Source organism: Balaenoptera physalus (assembly GCF_965194825.1).
Source record: "Balaenoptera physalus genome assembly, chromosome: 15".
Classification (NCBI taxonomy): Eukaryota; Metazoa; Chordata; class Mammalia; order Artiodactyla; family Balaenopteridae; genus Balaenoptera; species Balaenoptera physalus.
Window position 1 is genome coordinate 46,200,541 of NC_138894.1, and position 26,821 is coordinate 46,227,361.

Here is a 26,821-nt window from a genome sequence, read left to right on the forward strand (position 1 = left end):
CTTTTCTCTGTGGGTCATTTGGTTATCTATTAATTTTCCCCGAAAACATCATCCTATTTGTTAGTCTTATTTGTCCAGTCCTTATTAACTCTTAATGCTAGATAATAAAGCTGCATTTCTTATAAAACATATTTGTTCAGTTTTGCCATTCAGACTTTTTACAAGTCTCTTCTTCTGTCACCCATTTAAGTCCAAGTTAGTAATATTTTAATTTATGGGGAGGACAGTTGCTGTGACTGAAAATTTAGTAGACTGAAGTAAAAGTGGCTTTTCTGGGAATTCCCTGGTGATCCAGCGGTTAGGACTCTGTACTTTCACTGCTGAGGGCCCAGGTCGGGGAACTAAAGATCCCGCAAACTGCAGCCAAAAAAAAAAAAAAAAAAAAAAAGTGGCTTTTCCAGTAGGATGTTAAATGACTTCGGATGAATATCATGAGCAGTGTATTTAAGATTTGCAGTTATTTCAGTGCTCAACCAATCAGTGCTTCTTTTCCCCACTTCAGTCGGCTATGTCAAAAAACTGCATCAAGCTTTTGTGTGAAGATCCCGTTTTTGCAGAATATATAAAATGTATCCTAATGGATGAAAGAACTTTCCTGAACAACAACATTGTCTACACATTCATGACACACTTTCTTCTAAAGGTATGTCACAAGTTGGAAACTCAGCGTGTTACTTCCAGTTAGTTAGTGATTGTGCTTTCATTGTATTGGTCTTTTGGAGATTTTTCTTAATCATCTTTTTCAGGTTCAAGGTCAGGTGTTTTCTGAAGCAAACTGTGCCAATTTGATCAGCACCCTTATTACAAACTTGATAAATCAGTATCAGAATCTGCAGTCTGATTTCACCAACAGAGTTGAAATTTCCAAAGCAAGTGCTGCTTTAAATGGGGTAAGAACTATGCAAGGGAATAGTCATGTACTTCAGAACTTTCCTTAAATCAACTCTAAATTTGGCCTTCGTATGATCTTACTATATACATAACTTTATTATTCAAACTCTGGAAGTCACATATGATGAAAAAACTAACCAAATAAAAATGTGTTCACTCTGCCTTTTATGTATGTAGCACACACTTTGTTACCTTAGAAGACATGAGCTAATGTCATTAAATGCTAAGGGCAGTGACCACTAAGGGGAGACATTCCCTTTACTTTCTCACATTTTTTGAAATGTTACCTGTGATGTTTCTGTTAGTGCCTGTGACTCATAAGTGACTGAAAGTCAGATTAGTAATCTGAATATAAAGCCAGTTAAAACTAGGGAATTGGTTGCCTTCTATAGACTCCCACAAAAGCCATGTCATAGAATAATGAAACACCCTGGAAACATGTGCTTGCACACGTCCAGCAGCAGCCTCCCAAGTAACAAAATGCTTAGATGCCAGAACGGATTACAGAGCTAAGTGAGGAAGAACTTATGACATCCACCAGAAACCAAGTAAAACTGATTCCTAGATTAATGAGACCTAAATTGCTCATGGATCATTCAGGGTTTGCTTTTAAAATTCCTGTGTAATTCTTTTCCCCCCTTTTCCATTTTCAGAAAACACTATTTGGGTCTTCAGTCGGACTTAATTAGTGGTGTGGTGCACAAAATAATGGTATTAGTGACCTAGAACCAATGAAATATAAATAGTAGTATCATAACACTGGCTTTCTAGTTTTAACATTCTTCTAAAAACACCAGAGGAACCAGGATGGATTCCTGGAAGAGTAAACATGTGCATTTAAACTTTAGTTAACGGTTGTAATGCTGGCTTTGGAATTTGAAGTGTTCCTATCTGGATTTCTGTAGGACTTGCGGGCACTTGCTTTGCTCCTGTCGGTACACACTCCCAAACAATTAAACCCAGCTCTAATTCCTACTCTGCAAGAGCTTTTAAGCAAATGCAGGACTTGTCTGCAGCAGAGAAACTCACTCCAAGAGCAAGAAGCCAAAGAAAGAAAAACTAAAGGTTAGCTTTATGGACTAATAAAATATTGACTTTAGGGTGGGAGAAGGGAAGAATACTGACTTTACAATAGCTGTGTGAGCCTCCTGAATATAAATGCTAAAAAACAGAATTTCCACAACCACCCCCAGTATGATCTTAATGACTCCTTTCAGAGAATTTGTTTTGATGTTCCTTTTCACAGATGATGAAGGGGCAACTCCTGTTAAAAGAAGGCGCGTTAGCAGTGACGAGGAGCACACTGTAGACAGCTGCATCAGTGACATGAAAACGGAGACCAGGGAGGTCCTGACCCCAACTAGCACTTCAGACAATGAGACAAGAGACTCCTCAATTATCGACCCAGGAACTGAGCAAGATCTTCCTTCCCCTGAAAATAGTTCTGTTAAAGAATACCGACTGGAAGTTCCATCTTCGTTTTCAGAAGACACGTCAAATATCAGGTCACAGCATGCGGAAGAACAGTCCAACAATGTTAGATTTGAAGACTGTAAAGAATTTAAAGACCTCCACTGTTCCAAGGATTCTACCCTTGCTGAGGAAGAATCCGAGTTCCCTTCGACTTCTCTCTCTGCAGTTCTGTCTGACTTAGCTGACTTGAGAAGCTGTGACGGTCAAGCTTTGCCCTCCCAGGACCCTGAGGCTGCTTTATCACTCAGTTGTGGCCATTCCAGAGGACTCTTTAGTCACATGCAGCAGCACGACATTTTAGATACCCTGTGCAGGACCATTGAGTCTACAATCCATGTGGTCACGAGGATATCATCTGGCAAAGGAAACCAAGCTGCTTCTTGACATTAGATGTAGCATGTCTACTTTTAAGGTCACCCCTCACCCCCAATGCTGTTTGTATAAGTTTTGCTTATTTCTGTTTTTGTGCTTCAGTTTGTCCAGTGCTCTCTGCTTGAATGGCAAGATAGATTTATAGGCTTAATTCTTGGTCAGGCAGAACTTCAGATGAAAAAATTTGCATCTTCAGTATACTTTCTAAAGGGCAATCAGATAATGAATATGTTTTATGTAATTAAGAGTTCACTGTAGTGGCTTTCATTTAATATAGCTGTCTGGGAGGAACAGGGTTCCCTGGCCCTGTACAATGTAATTTAAACTTAACAGCATTTTTACTGTGTATAATATGGTGTCCTCTGTGCCAGTTTTGTACCTTATAATAGAGGCAGATTGCCTCCGATCGCTGTGGTTCTTATTATCAAAATTAAGTTTACTTGTATACGGAACAACCACAAGAAATTTGATTCTGTAAAGAATCCTCTTTAGCTGTGGCCTGGCAGTATATAAATGGTGCTTTATTTAACAGAATACCTGTGGAGGAAATAAAGCACACTTGATGTAAAAATAATTGTTTTATTTTTATTGACATGACTGATTGCTATTCTGTGCACTTAATTAAACTGATTGTGATGACTTTTTATTTGTTTACATACCTTGCTTCAAGTCTTCTCAGATGAAAGTAATGAGAAAACTGAATGGGGGAACATACTTACTTACTTACTTACTTATCCATTATATTCTATTTCATTAGAAGTATAGTGGCAGTCCAAAAAGTACCTTTTTCCATAGACTTTTCAATCCTCACCACCCTGAAGTGCATAACTGCTGCAGGGAGAAGCATAACAATACAGCCAGCTCGCCCTCACTTCAGCATGCTTCTGAATGCAACATGCCACTGTTTCACGACCTAAGAGCTACACACCTTAAAAACCCTGAAGTAAAATAAAGGAATAGTATTAACATGCCATTTATTTTTTGTCTTCCTGAACTAAAATTACAGCTAACAGCAAGCTTGCTAGGACAAGCTTTAGCTTGGGACACGTCAACTATCTGTACTCAGGGACTCAGTGTATTCCCAGAGGAGCATCTATGGGAGGTAAAATACCTAATTTCACATTGCTTGCTTTTAACTCAGTGCAGAGTCTAGTCATCATAGTAAAGATTCAAACAGTGCTTTCAATTCTAAGTTCATGGATCTCATCCAATATAAATTAAGAGTATTTGTTTTCTTCTTTTTTTAAAGGAATGACAGAGGGAAGAGGTAAACGTTACACTTTTTCCGCTTACAAAAAGTAATGCCCTTATAAAATCTTCTAACTAACTCAACCATTTAGGGTGATCAGCTGCAGTAAACCTTGTATTTCTTCAAAATGCTGCTTCTGCCAACAGAATTTCATGTTCTCTTCTTCACAGACAGGAACTCCTTTACAGTCCAATTGTAATTCCGTGTGCCCTAGAGTAGGCACAAAATTCAGTGCAACTATTGCATAGTGTTCTGGAAGACAAAAAGGAAAGCTCATTACTGCATTATGAAAAGAAAAATGTATCCATACAGTACCACTAATTTGATTTTCATAGTAGGGGGAAAAAAAACGAGCGTTTTTGGACTTAAAACAAAAGGTGCTAATAACATACCTTCTGGCCAGTTCCTACATCTCCATTTCATGACGATCTTTTTATTTGTTAACTGAAAACAAAGGGGAAATTCCACTGAAAACATCTTTTAAAACTTCATACAATACTACAACAAACACCAAATCCTTTCATGAAAGCCCCTATGTACGAGAAGTAATCAATGAACAATGTACACTCCCATCTTCCAGTTTATATGCCAGCACCATTGAGAATTCATTGTCCCTAGTGCCAAAATGTAACGGCAGTAACATCAAGGACAGAAGCGTTACAACCAATGCAGAGCTGATGTCAACGGCAAGGCAACTGACATTTGGCAACACACACCCTAGTGGCAGAAACCTGAAACTTCTAGACCAAGAGTTGGGAGGAATTATACTTGTGTCTTCTAAAATCATAAACATTGCACAATTACTGTGAAACTAAAGCTTCAGCTTTTAGTATCTATAACATTTTTTATTTTCCCTGTAGCCAACTTTATAAAGTGGTCAAGTTTCTGTGAACTCAGATAAAAACCAAAGCACATTAAAAAAAAGAATGAATAAAGCAATATTAACAGAAGTCAGTCCCAGCTTAACTTTACTTTAACCTATAAGATTACTTACCAATTCTACATATTCACCAGTGATGTTCCCATCAAACATTTGGAATTTCCTTCCCTTTTCAGCTTCTAATACAGCAGGAGATTTAGAAAATTTTTGCACCAACTAACCAAGCAAAACATACAATAGACATGTTATTCCAGCATATGCTATCATGTTTTTAACCTAAGTGTAAAGTACTAATATAACAGTTACTGTGGTTTGTGTTTGTTTAATTGTGAATACATAGCTTTTAATTATAGCTTTCTCTTTCTCTCCCTCTCTTTCAGAGGAAGAACGCTCAGTAAATTGCTCCAAACACCTCAATGCTGATAAATTCCCCCCAAATGCCCATCTTTTCCCCCCCTCAAATCTTTAGGATAACTTCCCCGTCTCAAGCTATCCTAAAGATTTCTAGATCTCTTCAATCAGAAAAACACGGCCATGCAGGAAACCAAGAACCAGCTTCAGTTCTTAGTGGTGTAGTAGGTGTATTTTCTCCCAATGTCAGCATTTCAGATCCTAGCTTGAGATGTGACTTACATCTTTCACAGTGAAGATTCTGTACAGCTGCTCGATAGCTGTGTCAAACAGTTCCGTCATGTGCAGTGCCACAGTGGGAATCCTTACACCCAATGCCGCTGGAGAGGAGGCCTGAATCTCAAAAGAAAAGGTTCCAAAGCATAATTATTAGCATGACAAGAGATTCAAAAAATTCAGTCTTCCAGTCTTAGTAAAACACCAAAATGTCCCGCACACTATCCCTTCCACTAAAAGCCTTTTTAGCACCACCAATCCTACCTAGTCTTTATTTTGGAAACAGTTCAGTGCTCCTTAGCTCTGTTCCACTCCCAGGCTATGGCTTCACAGCCCAAATCCTACTTGGACATGTAAATATGACCCAGGGAGCATAAAGATAAGCAGGTGAAAGATAACAGCACTTAAGGGCAAAGGGCGTCAATTCCCCATCACCAGATTCCAAGAACAGGATCTAAAACCTCCCAATCCTCCAAAAGTCTGGAGAGAAGGTTCTTCCGTTGTGGTATGTGACCTCAAAGTCACCTGCTGTTATTTGTTGCCTACCGAAACAACACTGCCTTCACAACAGTCTTGAACTAAATTCAATATTTATCCCACAAAAAGGATCCCTTCCATCAAGGATGAAAGTCTCATTTCATCATTTCCCCCAAAACGGCAAGGGATGTAAGGGTGGATTAACTGGCCCTCCTCAATATCCTTCATAGTTCTCCATCATCACAAGGCTGTTTAGAGCTTTGAAGCCTTCTCATTAAGCACTTCCTTTCTCCCCCTCCCTACACATCTGCCACCAGAGATCATACCTGCAAGGTAGTCTCACTCAGTTTCCTTTTAACTGTCAATTCCTGGGTTGCCATAGCTTTGGTTGGTAAAATCATTCCCATTGTAAATTCTACAAAGAAAACATATGAGAAATGGTTTTAATAAAGAACTATTTCCTTTTCAGCACAAATAGTAAGGCAGAAAACTGAAAACAGTATATAAGAATATAAAGGAACTGATAATTTGTAAAAAGAATTCCTATAGCGTTTTGAGAATTTCAAGACCATTCTGTATTTTTTACATATAAAACTAATCATTAACCTGAGTTCCACGGCAACAATTGCCTTTTATCCTTTTCTTTTTATCAAATGCCTCACTTTTATCTAGTTCTTGATAAAATAGCATAATTTCCAAATGTTGTTTTCCAAAAAGCTCCATTTTATACACCTAACTACTAATAGCTTTATGGCCTTCACTTACTGTCAAAGCCAGACACTTGGCTTATTGCTTCACCATCACCTCACAAAGCTTGGCCTCACAGTATTCAAGCCTGTGGGCCAGCAGCGTGTGTGATCTCGTAGGAAAAGTGTAAACCCCAAACCCATCTATGTCAATGCCTAGATACTCAGCAGAGTTCAAGGATGAGATGCAGACATACAAGCCCTGCTGGCTATTTTACCTGGCAGGTAACTTCTCTAATTTAGGGAAGAAGACAATAACCTCAGTTCCACACAGTGAAGGGATTAAATAAGTCTCAACTACACCTGTAATACCTGCAGTCACTTTCATTCACTCATTCAACAAAAATTAAGCACCTACTACATGCCAGTCATTGTGCTAGATGCTGGAGATATAGCAGTGAACAAGACAGGCTCCTTCCATGCCTTCATGGAGCTTACAGTCTAGCAGAGAAGACAGACATTAAACAAATAATTATAAAAACAACTGACAAAATAATTATCATTCCAGAAAACTATCAACAATTCTGTAGGCAAAATGGTTCACGATGTGTAAAATACTGATAATCACTAATTATGGTCTAACCCATGACTAGCTCTCAACCTCCAGACTACAATTTATCCTGCAGCATACAGAATTGTTTCTAGAGCTTTGGAAATCAGCCTAACTTGGGAATCCAGACCACAGTGCAGAGCATTATTTGGGTAAATGGAAAAGGGACCCTCTAGTTCACAAGGGATGCCTTCTTTACCCGTCTTAAGAGCCTTCAGGTAATCTCCAAGGGCTTTCCTGACCTTGGCGGTGCCTGCAGTTTTCATAAGATCCTTCAGTATATTCCCATCTCCTTTCTTTTTACTCACGTTCACCTACAAATCAGAAAAATACAAACCTAAGAAAAATCTGGTTTGACGTAATCTTACAATACTGGGACATATGGATGAGGGATCTGTGATGGTGAGGAAAGGGAAAGAAGTGGATGTAAGAGACGTGACAGGTTTTCTTCATATAGTTTGAGAAGATGTAAGGGGTTTTTAATCAAGGGTCCATTGACCTGGTTAGTGGCCAAATCTTGAACGGACTTCGTAGAATGTGAACCCCCCAATTTGCATACGTTTTATGTGTATATATATATTATATTGATGATGTAGTCCATGGCTGTCACAGGGTCTAGAAATGCGCTGTCTAGTATGGTAGCCGCTTAGCCACATGTGGCTACTGAGCACTTGTAATGTGGCTGGTATGATTTGAGATGTGCTGTAAGTGTAAAATAATATACACCAGACTTTGAAGACTTAGTACCAAAAAAGAATGTAAAATAATCTCATTAATAACTTTGATACTAATTACATGTTAAAATGATATTTTTATATTTTGGGTAAAATAAAAAATATTAAAACTAATTTCATCTGTTTCTTTTAAATTTTTTAACATGGCTGCTAGAAAATTTTAAGTTCCTTATATGGCTTTCATTGTATTTCTATTGAACAGCGCTCATCTAGAACCCCAAAGCCAGTGTAATTAGGAAAACCAAGTTCCCAACATCCTGGTCTTGGGCTACATTTTTTTGTCAGGGAGGAGAGTTGGGAAAGGGAGAGGAGGAGGGAGAGGAAAGAAAAGAGGGAAGGATGGAAGGAATGGACAGGAGGAGAGAGGGGGAGACAGGGAGAGGGAAGCAACAAAATGCTGCTCTGGGGATGCCTCTGTAGTAGTCTCAGAACGAAGAGGTGTTGGTTTGAAATATCTAGAGTCCCTGTGATTCGGTTGAGTTGGGCCTGCTCCCAGGCCCCAGTTCTGATCTGAAGAGTTTGTTCTGTAATACTATTGTACCACAGGCTGAATCTAAAAGACCAGTTTAATATGCTGCTGAAACACTTCTCAGCTGATGGATCTGAATACAGCAAAGTGAAACCACAGCCCGAGGGCAGCAACCACACATCTGAAGGTATGTCCAAGACAGCCCCACTTTTACGGCCTTTTATAACCTTTAAGAAAGGCAACTCATAGTGGCTCAGTGTAACTTAGTTTTTATATCTTGAAGGCCTTCACACTGAATACGTTCACAAATCAAAAAAGACCCTGTATCAAACTGTCTTCATTTGGAAAATATAGCTGCTGTACAAATGGTCTCGCCCCAAAACCAAGCTTTTGGCTGAAAGAGGGCACTAACTGTAAACCAAGCATGGGAGTTACATAGGCTCTATCTCCCAAGACAACCAGAAGAGCCAGTCAAAAGCAACACACACTAATTTACTAAAAAACGTGGTATAACCAAGAGAGATCACAGCGAAAAGCTGAGAATTTTCACTATTGAAGGGAAGGAGCAACGATACAGAGGAGAAGCAGCAAGATCCCATTCACCAAGCTGTGCAAAATACCTGAGCACCTTCCAGTATGTACACTGTCACGTGTATCTGAAAGGTGAATTAACCCAGTGTCACAGATGAGGAGGCCACGGAGGGTGCAGTCACCTGCCTGGGCCCGACTCCTGGTCCACGGGGGTCTAGGGCTTCCCCAGCGTGCTCTTCCTCCTGCACCACTCTCCCACCCCACGCTGCCCCCAGGGTACAGCTATCCTCCTCGGCAAACGAGCCCTCACTGCTCACCAAAACTACCGCACAAGCACCACACAGTCCGATTAACAGTTTTTCAAATGCCCAACATGTCTAACAGAAACTTGATTTAAAAAAAAAAAAAGAATAGAAAGAAACTCCATCAGATACCTCACCTCAGTGTCATCTACTTCATTTTCTTCAGACAGGTTGGGTATTTCAATCAACCCCTTGTGCTTCGCACCAGATTGTTTAATTATACCTAAAATGAGCAAAATACGTTCCTCAATTACAAAGTAACAGCCAGTTTACATAAACCTGCCCTGCCTAACTGAACAGCCCACCCTCCTCACAGGGCACCGCCACCGTGGGGACGAGGCAGGGCCAAGCCTTCCCCACCACACACGCGCCCAAACCGACCCTGCTCCCCTGGCCCACATCACAGGTAAGCACCCTAGGAAGGCGGGGGTAAGAACCTGGCAAGTAAAGTGCACACACGATCAGGGGCCACGTGGAAGCACGGGACTGGAGTAAACGGCTCTGTTAACCAATGTTTCTTCTTTCATCCCCCAATATTCTTTACCAAGTCAAAGCAGGAGAAAGGGCTGTCTTGAAGAGGAGTCACAAAAGGGACAGGAAGGCAAAAAAGGACACTGAGTTCTGATCACAGAAAGAGTGGGGGAGGGAGGTGTGGCCTGGGGAAGTTTGTGTGGACTCTATGCAGCTGATTTCTTTCAAGACCAGAGTGTTGACTTCAATGACGACATCAAGGTGGTGACATAGGTTATTCCCGACTTCAGTCCCCCTCACAAAAAGACCAACCAGCTGCTATCCATGGACAAGACACCACTGTGAAAATCCCAAAACCCAGAGGTGAGGCTGCACGCTCTCCTGGACCAGAGGCAGAAAAGGACTGCATTAGAAGGGTATGAGGAGTGGTTTAACACTCTGACCAAACTGCCCCTGCGCCAGGCCAACACAGAACCACACTGAGAGGGCCCCACTGCAGTTTTTCCAGCAGGAAAAGAGGGCAGAAGGTGGACATGCAGGTCCCCCGGCACTGTTGGATGCTTCCTGGGAGGGCCGCTGGGGTCTCAACTCATGGAGACCACTGGGAATCAGACAGGGATGGAGAAGGGGGGCAGGGCTTTCAGCAACCAGTGCTCAAATCTGGATGGGCCATGTTCCTGCTTGCAGCAGTGCATGAGCTGAGCTCAGCTGGCAAGTCTGCCTGATTTGGGTCCCCAGGCAACAGGCCAAAGCCAGCTGTGGAGCCCATTCTACCGCCCTACAAATTCATAGCTCCACTCAACTGCTGAGTGTCGCTTCCCATCCTGTCCATCCAGGAAGCCCGACCAGAGAACGTGGGCAGCCTCGGAACCCAGCCTACAGCCCCGCCCAATTGCTTAACACAGCTTGTGGCCTTGTCCAGATGAAGAGCCCAGCAGAGACCCCACCCCACAGAGAACAGTCTCTAGCCTCCCCAACTGCGGGATACAGCTGGAAGCCCCTCCTGACCAGACAGCACAGCCTGCAACCTTGTTCAACAGCTGAGCATACTCAGCACCCTATGGATGGTGAAGCCAGGCCTGCAGACCTGCCCAACTTCAAGGCACAATCTGTGTCCCCAGCTGGTTACAGAACACAGCCTGAGGCAAGGTCCTACCATGAAACCCTGCCTGCAGCCCTGCCTGAACACAGAGTCCAGCCAGCAGCACCACCTGGTCAGGGAGCGTAGCCTGAGACCCCACTCAACCAGCAGCAATGGCAGAGCCCAGTCCATAACCCTGCCCAATCATAGAGTCCAACCAGTGGCACCACCCTGGCAGGGAACACAGCCAGGGTTCCACAGACTCTGCCTAACCAAGGGTAACTGCAGAGCCCAGCTAATGGCCCCACGTAACCATGGAGCACAGCCAGCAACCCTGCCCAGTCAGGGAGCTCACTCAGCAGCCCTGCTTAAACATGGAGCCCCGTCGACTCACCCAACCACAAAGCCCAGCTACTGGTAATCCCCTACCCTGACCTCAGAGCACACTCAACTGGAGACCCTGACAGCAAGCCCTGCCTGCCCATGGACACTACTAGTTGACACATCCAATAACCCAAGTTGAATGGTGAAGGTTTTTCCCTGCCAAAGCAAACCTGTAAAACATGGAAGAAGAGACCACTTACATATACACACAGATACCAGTGCAAGGAATCAAGGCTCAAGAAAAATCAGGTAAACATGACACCACCAAAAGAACCAAATAAAGCTCTAACAACTGACCCAAAGAAATGGAGATGTATGAACTATATGATCAGGAATTCAAAATAAACCTCTTAAAGAATTTAGTGAACTATAAGAACACACAGACAACTAAATGAAATTAGGAAAATAATGCATGAACAAAATAAGCTCAAAAAAGAAACAGAAATCATTAAAAAAACAAAGCCAGCAAAATTCCTGGAGCTAAAGAATACAATGACTGTACTGAAGAATTCAATAGAGAGCTTCAACAGCTAACCTGACCTAGTAGAAGAAAACAGTTAGTAAACTAGAAGATGGGTTATTTGAAATTGTCCAGTCAGAGAAACAAAAAAGAAAAAAGAATGAAAAAGAGTGAAGAAACAATATGGATCTCATGTGATACCATCAAATGAAATAACACATGCATTATGGAAGTCCCACAAGGAGAAGAGAAAAAAAGGGACAGAAAGTCTATTTAAAACAATAATGGTTGAAAACTTCCCAAACCTGAGAAGAGAAATGGACATCCAGATTCATAAGGCCCAAAGGACCCCCAAATAGGTTGAACTCAAAAAAGGCTGCACCAAGACACATTACAGTTAAATTGTCAAAAATCAAAAACAAAAAGAATTTTGAAAGCAGCAAGAGAAAAGCGACTCTTCACATAAAAGGGAGCTTCATAAGGCTACAGGTGGATTTCTCAACAGAAACTTGACAGGCCAGCAGTGGGATGATATACTCAAAATACTGAAAGAAACAATATGTCATCCAAGAATACTATACCCAGCAAAGCTGTCCTTCAGAAGTAAAAGAGAGATAGAGACATTCCCAAACAAACAAAACCTGAGGGGGCTCAATGTCACTAAACCTGCCTTATAAGAAATGCTAAAGGACATTCTTCAAGCTGAAATAAAAGGATGCTAGTTAGCATCATAAAAACATATGAATGTGTAAAACTCACTGGTAATGGTAAATACACAAAGTCAGATGATCTAATATTGCAATGGTGGTGTATAATTCTCTTACAACTCTACATTGAAAGTTAAAAAACAAATGAATTTAAAATAACCATAACTATGAGAATTTGTTATTGGATACACAATGTAAAAATATGTAAATTGTAACATCAATAACCTAACATGTGAGGGGGGGAAGAAGTATAAATTTCTGTATGCTATCAAATTTATCAGTTTAAATAGGGTGTTATAAATATATTTTATATACACCTCAGGTTAACCACAAAGGAAAAACCACAAAAGGTTATGATAAAGGAGTCAAAGCATACCAGCACAAAAAGGCAGCAAATGACTAAAGAGCTGGCAAGAGAGGAAGCAAAGAACATAGGATCTACAAAACAGTTAGGAAAGAATTAATGAAATGGCAATAGTAAGTCCTTACCTATCAATAGTTACTTTAAATATAAATGGATTAAATTCTCCAATCAAAAGGCACAGAATGGCTGACTGGATGAAAAAAAAACAAGACCCAACAACATGCTGCCTACAAAAGACTCACTTTAGCTTTAAGGATACACATAAACTGAGAGCAGAGGGATGGAAACAGATACTTCAAGGAAATATTAACCAAAAGAAAGCAGAAGTAGCTATACTTATATTAGACAAATAAGGCTTTAAGCTAAAAATGGTCAAAACAAACAAAGAAAGTCATTATATAATGCTAAAGGTGTCAATTCATCAAGATATAATAATTGTAAATATTTATGCACCTAATACTGCTGCACCTAAATATATAAAGCAATTACTAACAAAACTTATAAGGAGAAATAAACAGCAATACAATAATAGTTGGGGACTTTAATGCCCTACTCTCAACAATGGATATATCATCCAGACAGAAAACCAATAGGGAAATATCCGCTCTGAACAACACTATACATGAAATAGACCTAACAAACATATACTGAACATTCCATCAAAGAGCAACAGAATATGCATTTTTCTCAAGCACCCACAGAACATTTTCTAGGATAAATCATAAATTAGGCCACAAAACAAGTCTCAACAAATTCAAAAAGATGGAAATTATAATAAGTATCTTTTCCAACCACAAATGTTATGAAACTAGAAATCAGTAACAGAAGGAAAGCTGGAAAGTTCACAAATACATGGAAATTAAAATACTCCTGAACAACTAATGGCTCAAAGAAATCAAAGGGAAAATTTAAAAACATCTTGGTACAAATAAAAATGTAAACACAAACACTTATGAGATGCAGCAAAACCAGTTCTAAGAGGGAAGTTTGTAGCTATAAACTCATACAACAACAACAAAAAAGAAATATCTCATATAAAGAGCCTGACATTACACATCAAGGAACTAGAAAAAGAACAAACTAAGCCCAAAGTTAGCAGAAGAAAAGAAATAACGAGCAATCTACAGATTCAATGCAATGCCTGTTAAAATTCCATGGCATTTTTCACAGAAATAGAACAAACAATCCTAAAATTTGTATGCAACCACAAAAGACCCCAAACAGCCTAAGCAATCTTGAAAAAGAACAAAGCTGAAGGCATCATACTTCCTGATTTCAAACTGTATTATAAAGATATAGTAATCAAAAGAGTATGGTATTGGCATAAAAAACAGGTACACAGATCAATGGAAGAGAATAGAGAGCCCAAAAATAAACCCATGCATATGTGGTCAATTAAGCTTTGACAAAGGAGTCAAGAATATACAGTGAGGAAAGGACAGTCTCTTCAATAAATGATGTTGAGAAAACTGGCAGCCACAAGCACAACAGTGATACTGGACCACTATCTTACACCATACACAAAAAATTAACTCAAAGTGAACTAAAGACTTGAACCTAAGACCTGAAACCACAAAAGCCCTAGAAGAATACATAGGTGATAAGCTCCTTGACAATGGTCTTGGCAGTGATTTTTAGATTTAACACCAAAAGCAAATATAAACAAGCGGGACTAGTCAAACTAAAAAGCTTCTGCAAAGAAAACCCAACAAAATGAAAAGGCAACCCACTGAATGAGAAAAAATATTTGTAAATTATGTATATGATAAGGGGTTAATATCCAAAATATATAAGGAACTTATAAAACTCAATAGGGCTTCCCTGGTGGCGCAGTGGTTGAGAGTCTGCCTGCCAATGCAGGGGACATGGGTTCGAGCCCTGGTCTGGGAGGATCCCACATGCCGCGGAGCAGCAGGGCCCGTGAGCCACAGCTGCTGAGCCTGCGCGTCTGGAGCCTGTGCTCCGCAACAACAGAGGCTGCGACAGTGAGAGGCCCGTGCACCGCGATGAGGAGTGGCCCCCGCTTGCCACAACTAGGGAAAGCCCTCGCACAGAGGCGAAGACCCAACACAGCCATAAATAAATAAATAAATAAATTTAAAACTCAATAACAAAAAACAATCTGGTTAGAAAATAGGCAGAAAATCTGAAGAGACATTTTTCCAAAGAAGACATACAAATGGCCAACAGGTACATGAAATGGTGCTCAACATCACGGAATTATACATCAAAAGCACAATGCGATATCACCTCACACCTGTTACAGTGTCTTTTATTAACAACTTATTGACCAGAGATGTATTAATATGTCTTTTGTTACCTGAACGTTATTGACCGGAGACATATCAATACATTTTTAGAGAGTGATACAATTAACATCACCTTGCAAAGTTGTTAGAGCTTAAAATTGATCAAGGTTCGTTAATCAACTTATGATTGTCATTATCATTCACATTTTTCTCTGTTAGGTTTTTGTTCCAACCTTGTGTATATTATAAATGCAAGTTTATTAACCGTAAAATTTTCAAAAATGACACGTGAAATTTTGAGTGAAGAATTTTTTGGTCAATTTTATGCAGATACTTTCTCTGATTGTCTGAGCAACATATATACTAGTGTCTCAGAAGATGATAATTCTTCAGAATATAGTTGATTCAGACGATGTGAATATCAGACCAACAAAAAGACAAAAAACCTTAGTGATTGATTGATACAGAAAGTGAAAATGAAACTCATGGTGCTGGAGAATGCTCCTTTGCTTCTACAGAAGAGTGGATTGAAGACATTTCATGAAAATTAGAAGACTTTACAGGTGTGTCAGGTGTAACTACTGAATGTAATAACCCGCAAAGTGTTAGTGACATAACAGAATTAATTTTTTTTTTTTTGGCAATAACTTTTTCAAGTTGGTCGCTTCTCAAACAAACTTGTATCACCAACAGAATGAAAAATCATATGAAGAGTATGGGAAGGCTTTAAAATGGACTGATGTAACCAATAGTGACACGAAGAAGTTTCTTGGATTAATAATTTTGATGGGACAAATAAGAAAGTCACACTGGAAAGAATATTGGTTGACTGATCCCTTACTTGAAACACCTGTCTTTCCAAAGATTCTGACGAGAATAAGGTTCAAACAAATAATGACGGCTCTTCACTTTAATGATAACTCAGAAATTCCACTTCCTACAGACAGAATTTCAAAAGTTAAACCTCTTTTGGATTATTTTCTACTGAAATTTCAATCGATCTATATACAAACAAGAGCTATCACTTGATGAGGCAACGATAAAGTGGAGAGGACAACTAAGATTCAAAACCTATAATCCCAGAGAACTTACAAAATATGGAATTTTGGTCAGGATGGTTAGTGAAAGTGAAACTGGATATATATGCTACCTTGAGATTTACACAGGTGAAGGAAAGAAACTGCAAGAAACAATATTATCAGTCCTACAACCTTATCTTGGTTCACAGCACCATATGTACCAAGACAATTATTACAACAGTGTGTCCACATCTGAAATACTGTTGAAAACTAAAACCAGAGTGTTTGTGGGACTATAAGAGAGAATTGTGGTCTACCAAACCAATTAAAGGAGAAATCTAAAAATCTACAGGGAGAGAAATGACATTCTTATGGAAGGGAGACGTGATTCTTCTTATATGGAAAGACAAGAGGCTAGTCCGCATGGTGACAACTATTCATGATGCCTCCATAACATCTACAGGAAAGGAAGACAGGAGGACTGGCCATCAGATAACTAAGCCCACTTGTATATTACAGTATAATAAATATATGAGGGACTTCCCCAGTGGTACAGTGGATAAGACTCCATGTTCCCAATGCAGGGGGCCCGGGTTCGATCCCTGGTCAGGGAACTAGATCCCACATGCATGCTGCAACTAAGAGTTCCTATGCCACAACTAAGGAGCCCTGGAGCTGCAACTAAGGAAGCCGCCTGCCGCAACTGAGCCCACGTGCCGCAACTAAGGAGCTGGCAAGCCGCAACTAAGGAGCCCGCAAGCCGCAACTAAGGAGCCCACTTGCTGCAACTAAAACCTGGTGCAACCAAATAAGTAAATATTTTTAAAAAATAGAATCACATCAAAAACAAAACACAACAAAAATATATGAAAGGAGTTGATCGATTGATCAATATCTGGCAAACTTCAATATCCTCCAGAAAACTCGAAAATGGTATAAAAAAGTGGGTTTCTGTTTGAGTAATTACAGTTTATTCTATGCGTTTAAAGTTTATTGTAGCCTTAATGCACATAATAAAATGACTTAACAAGCAATTTTTGTTAGCAGTAGCTAGAGAATGGGTAACTGACCAGTCTGGTGAATGCAGTGGTAGTCCCGCACCTGGTGCTTCTTGTGGCATTTCTAAAAGAGCCCCTCCACAAAGATCCACCTTGTTGACTATCAGGTAAAATAAAAGAACATATTCTATATGAAATAATACCCACAGGACTAATAAAAAATGCCACCACAAAGTGTAGAATCTGCTCTTCCAGGAGAAAGCACAGTGAAAAGTTTATTTGTAATAGATGTTCTTTCCCCTGCACAGAGGTGCCTGCTTTACTGCCTATCACACTCTAACGAAATAATAGAATGCTTTAGTAAGACATGTACTAAGTTTCAAATAAATACATTAAGTGAAAAAAAGTTGTTGATATTTACTCAAACGCAGGTGTTTCAATATTCACTTACATAACAAATTGCCAGCCACAGGCGTTAGTTTCTGCAAAAATCCCCCAGTCAGTAATGTGTTACAAAGGGAAGAAATAATGAGCGTTGGCAAGGATGTGGAGAAAAAGAAACCCTTGTGCACTGCTGGTAGGAATGTAAATTGGTGCAACCACTATGGAAAACAGTATGAAGGTTCCTCCAAAAATTAAAAATAGAACTACCATATGATCCAGCAATTCCAGTTCTGGGTATACATCCAAAGGAAACAATAACACTAATTTGAAAAGATATATGCATCCACATGTTCACTGCAGAATTATTTACAATAGCTAAGACATGGAAGAAACCTAAGTGTCCATCAGTGGATGAACAGATAAAGAAAATGTAGTACATACAAACAATGGAATATTATTTAGCTATAAAAAAGAAAAAAACTCCTGCCAATAGTAGCCACCTGGATGGAACTTGAGGGCATTATGCTAAATAAAATAAGTCAGAAAGACAAATACTATTTGATCTCACTTATATGTGGAATCTAAAAGAAAAAAAGAAAAGAAAAAACCAAAGTCGGTGGGCTTCCCTGGTGGCGCAGTGGTTGAGAGTCTGCCTGCCGATGCAGGGGACACAGGTTCAAGCCCTGGTCTGGGAAGATACCACATGCCGCAGAGCAGCTGGGCCCGTGAGCCACAGTTACTGAGCCTGCGCGTCTGGAGCCTGTGCTCCACAACAAGTGAGGCCGCAGTGGTGAGAGGCCCGCGCACCGCAATGAAGAGTGGCCCCCGCTTGCCGCAACTAGAGAAAGCCCTCACACAGAAATGAGGACCCAACACAGCCATAAATAAATAAATAAAATAAATTAAAAAAAACAAAACAAAACAAAAACCAAAGTCGGACTTCCCTGGTGGCGCAGTGGTTAAGAATCCGCCTGTAAATGCAGGGGACACGGGTTTGAGCCCTGGTCCTGGAAGATCCCACATGCTGCAGAACAACTAAGCACATGCACCACAACTACTGAGCCTGCACTCTGGAGCCCGCGAGCCACAACTACTGAGCCCACACACCACTACTACTGAAGCCTGCGCACCTAGAGCCAGTGCTCCACAACAAAGAGAAGCCACTGCAATGAGAAGCCCGCGCACCACAACGAAGAGTAGCCCCCACTCGCCACAACTAGAGAAAGCCCACGTGCAGCAACGAAAGACCCAATGCAGCCAAAAATTAATTAATTTAAAAAAAAGAAGGTGCACGGATACAGCAATTAAAAAAAAAAAATCCAAAGTCATAGATACAGAAAACAGATTAGTGGTTGCCAGAGACGGGGTGGTGGAATGGGTAAAACGGGTGAAAGTGGTCAAAAGTACAAATTTCCAGTTATAAAAAATAAGTCATGGGGATGTAATACACAGTATGGTAACTATAATAATACTATATTGTATATTTGAAAGAAAGTAAACCTTAAAAATTCTCATCACAAGAAAAAAGAAAATCTTAAAACTGTATGGTGATGAATGTTAACTAGACTTATTGTGGTCACCATTTCTCGATGTGTACAAATATACAATCATTATAACGCAATATGAATATAATGTTATATGTCTATTATATCTCAATTTAAAAAAGGGATAAAGATTAGAGCAAAACTAAATGAAACATGGGACTTCCCTGGTGGTGCAGTGGTTAAGAATCTGCCTGCCAATGCAGGTGACACAGGTTCGATCCCTGGTCCGGGAAGATCCCACATGCTGTGGAACAACTAAGCCCATTCGCCACAACTATGGAGCCTGTGCTGTAGAGCCCGTGATCCACAACTACTGAGCCCACGTGCCACAACTCCTGAAACCCACACGCCTAGAGCCCATGCCCCACAACAAGAGAAGCCACCGCAATGAGAAGCCTGTGCACCACAATGAAGAGTAGCCCCCGCTCACTGCAACTAGAGAAAGCCCGTGTGCAGCAATGAAGACCTAATGCAGCCAAAAAAATAAATAAATAAAATAAAATAAATGAAACAGAGAATAGGAAAACAATAGAAAAGATTAATAAAACAAAGAGCTGGTTCTTTGAAAAGATAAACAATATTGACAAAACTTCAGCTAGACTAACCAAGGGAAAAAAAGAGGACCCAAATAAATAAAACTAAAAATGAAAGAGGAGACATTACAACCGATGCCACACAAATACAAAGGATAATAAGCAACTACTGTTAATAATTTTATGCTATAAAACTGAACAACCTAAAAGAAATGGATAAATTCCTAGAAACATATCACCTACCAAGCCTGAATCATTAAGGACTAGAAAGTCTGAACAGACCAATTATGATTAAGGAAACTGAATCAGTAATCAAAAAAACCTCCCAACAAAGAAAAGACCGGAATCAGATGATTTCACTGGGGAATTCTACCAAACATTTAAAGAATTAACATCAATCCTTTTCAAACTCTTCCCAAAAACTGAAAAGAGGGAACATTCCCAGACTCATTTTTAAGAGGCCAGCATTACCAGTATACCAAAGCCAGTTAAGGACACTACAAGAAAAAAATTACACGGTTACTCAGCCGTCCAGTGGTTAAGACTCTGCGCTTCCACTGCAGGAGGCCCAGGTTTGATCCCTGGTTGGGGAACTAAGATCCGCATGTCACACAGTGTGGCCAAAAAAACAAAAAGAAAAGAAAAAGAAAAAATTACAGACAAATATACCTGATGAATATAGATGCAAAAATTCTCAACAAAATACTGGCAAATTGAATTCAACAGCACATTAAAAGGATCAAATACTATGATCAAGTGGGATTAATCCCTGGGATGCACGGACGGTTTAATACCCAAGTCAAATGTGATGCATCACATTAATACAATGAAAAATAAAGATAATATGATCATCTCAATTCATGCAGAAAAAGCATTTGAGAAAATTCAACATCCACTGATAATAAAAACTCCCAACAAAGTGGGTATAATAGAAGCATATCTCAACATAATAAAGGCAATATATAGGACAACCCCACAACTGACATCGTACTCAACAGTGAAATGTTGGAAGCTTTTCCTCTAATAACAGGAACAAGATAAGGGTACCCACTCTCACCACTCCCATTCAACACAGTATTGGAAGTCCTAGCCAGAGCAATCAAGCAAGAAAAAGAAATAAAAGGCATCCAAATTGGAAAGGAAAAGGTAAAATTACCTCTATTTGCATAGCACATGATCATATATACAAAAATATCCAAGAGACTGTTAGAACTAATAAATAAATTCAGTAAAGTTTCAGGACAGAAAATCAACATACAAAAATCAGTTGCTTTTCAATACACTAACAATGAACTATCTGAAAAAGAAATAAAGAAAACATCCCATTTACAATAACAGCAAAAACGGTATATACTTAGGAATAAATTTGGCCTAAGAGGTAAAAGATCTGTAGATGGGAAACTATAAGACACTGATGAAAGATATCCCATGTTCATGTCTTGGAAGAATTAATATTGTTAAAATGTCCATACTACTTGGGAGATTGGGATTGACGTATATACACTAATATGTATAAGATAGATAACTAGTAAGAACCCGCTGCATAAAATAAATAAATAAATAAATAAATATAAATTTAAAAAAAAATGTCCATACTACACAAAGGCATCTATACATTCAATGCAATCCCTACCAAGATTCCAGTGGCATTTTTTTACAGAAGTAGAAAAAACAATCCCAAAATTCACATGGAACCACAAAACACTCTGATAGCCAAAGCAATCCCAAGAAAGAAGAACAAAGCTGGAGGCACCACAATTCCTGATTTCAAACTTTACTACAAAGCAAGAGTGATCAAAACAGTATGGTACTAGCATAAAAAAAAGACATGTACCAATGGAACAGAATCAAGAGCCCAGAAATAAACCCATGCATATATGGTCAACTAATATATGACAAGGGAAACAAAAATACTCCATGGGTAAAAGATACTACCTTCAATAAATGGTGCCGGGAAAACTGGATATTCACATGCAAAAGAATGAAAATGAATCTTACACTATACACAAAATATACACTATACACAAAAATTAACTTGAAATGGATTAAAAACTTAAATGTAAGACCTGAATCCATAAAACTCCTAGAGAAAAAAACAGGGAAAAAGCTCCTTGATGTTGGTCTAGGGACTACTCAAACTAAAAAGCTTCTGCACAGCAAAAGAAACAATCAACAAAATGAAAAGGCAACCTACAGAATAGGAGAAAATATTTGTAAACCACATCTGATGAGTTAATATCCAAAATATGTAAGGAATCATACAACTCAATAGCAAAAAAAAAAAAAAAAAATACCATTAAAAAGATAGGCAAAGGAACTGAATAGACATTTATGCAAAGAAAATATTCAAATGCCCAACAGGTACCTGAAAAGGTGTCCAACATCACTAATCATCAGGGAAATGTAAATCAAAACCATAAAGAGATAACACTGCACCCCTGTTAGAATGGCTACTGTCAAAAAGAGATAACAACTGCTGGTGAGGATGTGGAGAAAAGGGAACCCTCATGCACTATTGGTGGGAATGTAAACTGGTGCAGCCACTATGGAAAACTGTATAGAGGTTCCTCAAAAAACTAAAAATAGAATTACCACATGATGTAACAATTCCACTTCTGGATATATAGCCAAAGGAAAAATCACTATCTCAAAAACATATCTGCACCCCGATATTCAATACAGCATTATTTATGGTAGCCAAGACATGGAAACAACCTAAGCGTCCATCGATGGATGAATGAATAAAGAGAATGTGACATATTTACACAATGGAATATTATTCAGCCACAAAAAATAAGGGAAATCTTGCCATTTCTGACAACATGGATGAACCTTGAGGGCATTATGCTAAGTGAAATAAGTCAGAGAAAATCAAATAGTGTATGATCTCATTTATAAGTGTAATAAAAAAAAAACAACAAACTCACAGAAACAGAAAGTAGACTGGTGGTTGCAAGGTGGCAGAGGGAAGGGTGGTGAAGGTGGTCAAAAGACACAAAGGGCACATATAACTTCCACTTATATGATGAGTAAGTTCTGAGGATGTAATGTACAGCAGGGTAAGCAATACAGTATTATACACTTGAAAATTGCTAAGAGAGCAGATCTTAAAAGTTCTCAACATACACACAAAAAAATTGTAACTATATGAGGTGATGGATATTTTAACTAACCTTATTGTGGAAATCATTTTGCAATATACACATATATCCAATCAATCATCATGTTGTATACCTTTCACTCATACAATGTTATAAATCAATTATATCTCAATAAATCTGAAAAAGCTAAAATTAATATAATTAAAATTTAATTAAAAAAAAAAAAAAAAGGAAGATCAGAGTATTGTCTCCTCCCCAGCTGGTCCCACTAGCCACCTCTAGGACTAACTACTAGAGGAGAAAGCACACGGGGTCAGGGAAGCCCTGTTCCGTCTGCCCTCTGGTTGCTGCCTGGGAGTTGCTGGGTCTTATCCTACAAAGGAGCTGGTTGATGCTTTGAGCTAAGGGAGATGGAAGAGATACAAGACCATGAGTTTCCTTGGGGACCTCAGAGCCCCTGTCTTGGGGAGCTGGATGTGTAAGGAGCCAGACCCTGCTATGATCCAGCCAAGAACAGCCACTGAGGGAGCAACTGAGAGCAAACCCCCAGCCAGAAGGATTCAAGGCACAGTGGGACTGCTTTTGATGCTCGCTGAACATTCCCTGGGCTCTGGCCTGGCTCCAGTTAGCAAGACAGCCACTAGGACAGAGGCCCAAGGACAGCTCACCAGGCAGCTCTCTAACCCAAACTCTCAAGAAAGGAGCTGACACGAGCTGAGGCCCAAACACAGCACCATCCTCCAGAACCAGATCTTGCCCTCTCTCCTCCTTTTCCTTTTCCCTTTGTCTTCATATCCATGGTTATTTCAACAAATATTTATTGAGTATAGACTGTCCACCCAGCAAGGAGCCAGGCACCACGGGAGAAATTTATTCATTCAACAAACACAACGTTTCAGACAGTGATCTGGAAACAAAACCAATCAATCCCTGACCCAAAGACCCAAAGAATGAAAACAACCAAAATGTCTATGAACTGATGAACAGATAAACAAAATGTGCTACATCTACACAACAGAACGTTAGTCAACAATGAAAAAGAATGAAACATGCTACAAGACAGATGAACCTTGAAAACATTATGTCTAGTGAAAGAAGCTACTCAAAAAAGACCACATACTGTGTGATACCATTCATATGAAATGTCCAGAACAGGCAAATCCATGGAGACAGAAATTAGATTAGAGGTTGCAAGGACTGGGGGAGTGACTGCTAACAGGTACATGGTTTTGGGGGAGAGATGAAAATGTTCTATAATTGACTGTAGTGATGGCTGCACAACTCTGTGAATATACTGAAAACCAGGGAATTGTACACTTTAAATGGGCGAACTGTGTGGTATGTGAATTATATCTCAATAAAGGTGATATTTTTAAAAATCTCTGCCCTGATGAATGGGGAGGAAAGGGGAATCCAGAACAATAATAATGTAACCATATGTAGTGTGCCAAATATCAGTGCTTTGGGGAGAAATAAAGCAGGGGAGGGAAACAGTACAAGGAAGGGATCTGAAACTGTTAAGAGAATGGAGACAGATGGCTTTACTCAGGATGCAAACCTGAAAGAGCTGAAGGAGCCAGCAGGCACCTATCGAGGGGAAGAGTGCTCCAGGCAGCAGCTCCAGGAAACGCTAGTGCTCACAAGTGCCTGGCAGATTGAGTCCAGCTGACAGCTAAGAGCCCTAAAGAGCTCTGAGTGCTGGGAGAAAGGGAAGCCCACAGCTGGTTGGACAAGGAACTCCACGTGCAGTAAGGGCGTCCAGAACTCCAAACACCAATTCAGGGGCCCATAGCAGGAGTTCTAATATATCTGTTGAATGAATGGCTAAGGAATCAACCAACTCTGCCCCAACACAGCCCCCAGCCCCACCCGTACCTGGAGGACCCTGTTACCTTTCCAGCCCAGTTTGATGTTCCACTCATAGAAGAAAATCAGCTTTCCTTTGCGGCTGCTGCAGGAAGCCTCGCCTTCCACCTGCTTCAGCTCACTGATCTCGCAACGGCCAGTCTCATTCTCCACAGCGATGCCCACCAGGAGCTCGCGGAGCTTCCCCTTGGACCAGCTGGTGGCATCCCGCTCTGTCCTGCCGAGGGCCAGAAGAAGGGCAGAGCCGTGAATGGAAGCCCCCACTGGTGTCCACACGCCCACCCTGGGGAATCAGGGTAATGCCCTGGCCCAGTCCAGATCAGCCCAATTCCTCTCAAGCAGCTGTTGGGTGGTATTTTGTCTTAAAAACACTGGTTTATTTGGGGGAAAGGAGGTCTCGAAATCTCACCTGGTGGAAATGGAGGGGTAAAGCCTGGGCCACATGAAAAGGTAATTATAACTGAAATAACTTTTATCTTAATAAGACAAATTATCAAGTGTTTTCACACAGATACTATCTCATACAATCTTCCCAAATAATGTTCCCATTTTAAGGGGTGGAAATGAGCAGAGAGAAGTCCATTAAGTGTCCAAGGTGACAAGGCTGGGAAAGGAGAGGTCAGCTCTTCCCAGCCCCAAGCCAGGGAAGGATGCCCTCACAGGCTAAGGCTTTGCTCTGCCCTGGACCTGCCTCAGCATCACCTTGATGGCCTTGAGGTAGCACAGCCCTCAGAGAAGCAGAGCAGAGAACATCACTTCCTGAAGCTCTGACTGAAGAGGGAGGAGCAGAAATCAGCCCAAGCTCCAGATGAGATAGAAAAAGGATGGGTAACTAGTTAGAACTCCTAGAAGGCAGGGCTCACCAGAGACTCATCAAGTTAGATGTGGAGTTGAGATCCAAATTCCTGTTCTTTCCAATACATACGTACCACAAACACACACACACACACACACACACACACACACACACACACACTTTCTACCTTCATTTTAACTCCCCAAAACTTCAAGGGGCTGGGGGGGAGGGGCGGCGCGGGGAGAGCTTCTAAGGTCACAGACTGCCGAAGCTGAAGCGGTAAGTCAAGAATGACTTTTATTCCTGGGACCCAACCCAACTTTCAAAAAGAGGAAAGTGAAGTCCCAGAGCCGGTGCAGATAAGACCCCGGGTCTCCAGGATCCAAGGGCTCCGCAAGTCCTGAGGCTAAAGACGAGCATCTGCACCTGTGCAGCCCCCAACCCTCCCCACTTCCCCGGCCCGGGGCCCACCACGGCCCGGGAGGCGCCCCGAGACACCCGGCCGCCCCTGCACCCGGGGCACAGGGCGCCGGGCGCTCGCAGAGGGTCGCCCCCCGCCCCGCCCGCCGGCTCCAGAGGGAGGAGGCCCGGAAGCCGCGGCCCCGGCCCCTGCCCGGCCGCACCAATGCCAGTTGTTCACGTTGGTCCCGTCCTCCCGCTCCTCCACGATCCAGCGCGGGTCCCCCTGGCCCCACTTGGCCATGTCTGCGCGGCGGCGCGGCCTCAGCGGAGAACAAGGAAGGGCCGCGGAGGCGCTACGGCTCAGTCGCCGACGTTTCCGGCCTTCGAGCCCAAGATCAGAGCGTTCGCAGCGCCCAGAAAGTGCCAGAAATCCCCGCCCCCTGCGCCACCCGGCCCCGCCCACCCCGCTCGCCCCGCTGCGGAGCTCCGGGAGAGCGGGAGCGGGGCTTGTTCCGAGGGGCGGGGGCACGGGGCGGGGGCACGGGGCGGGGCCCGGAGGGTGGAGGGGGCGGGGGGCGTCTGGGCTCAGGAAGCCCGCCCCCGGGAGGGGGTTGGGCCCGAGGCGGGTGCGGGTCAGGAGGGGAGGGGTCGGGGCCCAGGAGACCCGAGGTGGGGGCGGCGGTGGGTAGGAGAAGGGTCCGAGCCACGGCGCTGGCGAGGGGGCGACCTGGGAGGCCGGGTGGGGTTTGCGGAGGCCCTGGGCCCCGCCGCGGGTCTCGCAAGTGCACGGGTTGGGGAAGGCCGGACGCCTCTCAATGGTTCGTTATTATTACTGCAGCGATGACCTTCAGTGCTGGCAAGCGGGGCGGTGAGTAAGGGGCGCCTGAGAGCGGCACCGGGGCTGCAGACAGGAAGCGGCCGTCGGGCTGCCACTGGCCGTGCTGACGGTGTTCGGTCCTCTCGAGGACACGACCCTCGCGAGCACTTGGTCACCCTGTTTGCTGTGCGACCGACTTGCTGAGGTCGGAGCGCGCCCACGATGCGAGGCGGAGGTGGTCTCGGCGGAGCGCGTCTTCTTTACACCGTATTCGTGTTCTGTTGAAAGTTCCTACGGAGTTGGTGCCCTCTGGCTCTCCCCTGGACGCCAAGTCTCACGCCTTT

General features: G+C 41.7%; 2 protein-coding genes across 17 annotated transcripts in view; one reads left to right on the forward strand and one right to left on the reverse strand.

Moving 5' to 3' along the window:
* Nucleotides 1–3,380, forward strand: part of USP34 (ubiquitin specific peptidase 34) — a 231,515-nt gene extending 228,135 nt beyond the window's left edge. For 11 of the 13 annotated variants that reach the window (XM_082426536.1, XM_082426537.1, XM_082426525.1 and 8 more), the window contains 4 exons: nt 503–643; nt 747–890; nt 1,797–1,956; nt 2,138–3,380. In XM_082426536.1, coding sequence (XP_082282662.1) covers nt 503–643; nt 747–890; nt 1,797–1,956; nt 2,138–2,748 — 1,056 coding nt within the window. In that variant the 3' untranslated portion in view covers nt 2,749–3,380. Of the gene's footprint in view, nt 1–502; nt 644–746; nt 891–1,796; nt 1,957–2,137 lie in introns of those variants that run through there. The other 2 variants (XM_082426526.1, XR_014253950.1) reach the window with 2 other exon arrangements.
* Nucleotides 3,381–3,539: 159 nt separating this feature from the next.
* On the reverse strand, nt 3,540–26,186 carry LOC309643680 (activator of 90 kDa heat shock protein ATPase homolog 2). Of its 4 annotated transcripts, XM_082426658.1 has the most exons (10): nt 25,882–26,185; nt 24,489–24,679; nt 9,439–9,524; nt 7,465–7,579; nt 6,296–6,384; nt 5,499–5,615; nt 4,980–5,081; nt 4,378–4,429; nt 4,030–4,237; nt 3,540–3,674 (listed from the first exon to the last, which is right to left on the reverse strand). In XM_082426658.1, the coding sequence occupies exons 1-9, from the start codon at nt 25,959–25,961 to the stop codon at nt 4,065–4,067; spliced, it is 1,005 nt and encodes a 334-aa protein (XP_082282784.1). In that variant the 5' UTR covers nt 25,962–26,185; the 3' UTR covers nt 3,540–3,674; nt 4,030–4,064. The 4 variants fall into 4 exon arrangements, with proteins under 4 accessions (XP_082282784.1, XP_082282785.1, XP_082282783.1 ...); XM_082426659.1 differs by having other exon boundaries at nt 3,540–4,237; nt 5,499–5,609; XM_082426657.1 differs by having other exon boundaries at nt 3,540–4,237.
* Between the last annotated feature and the right edge of the window lie 635 nt (nt 26,187–26,821).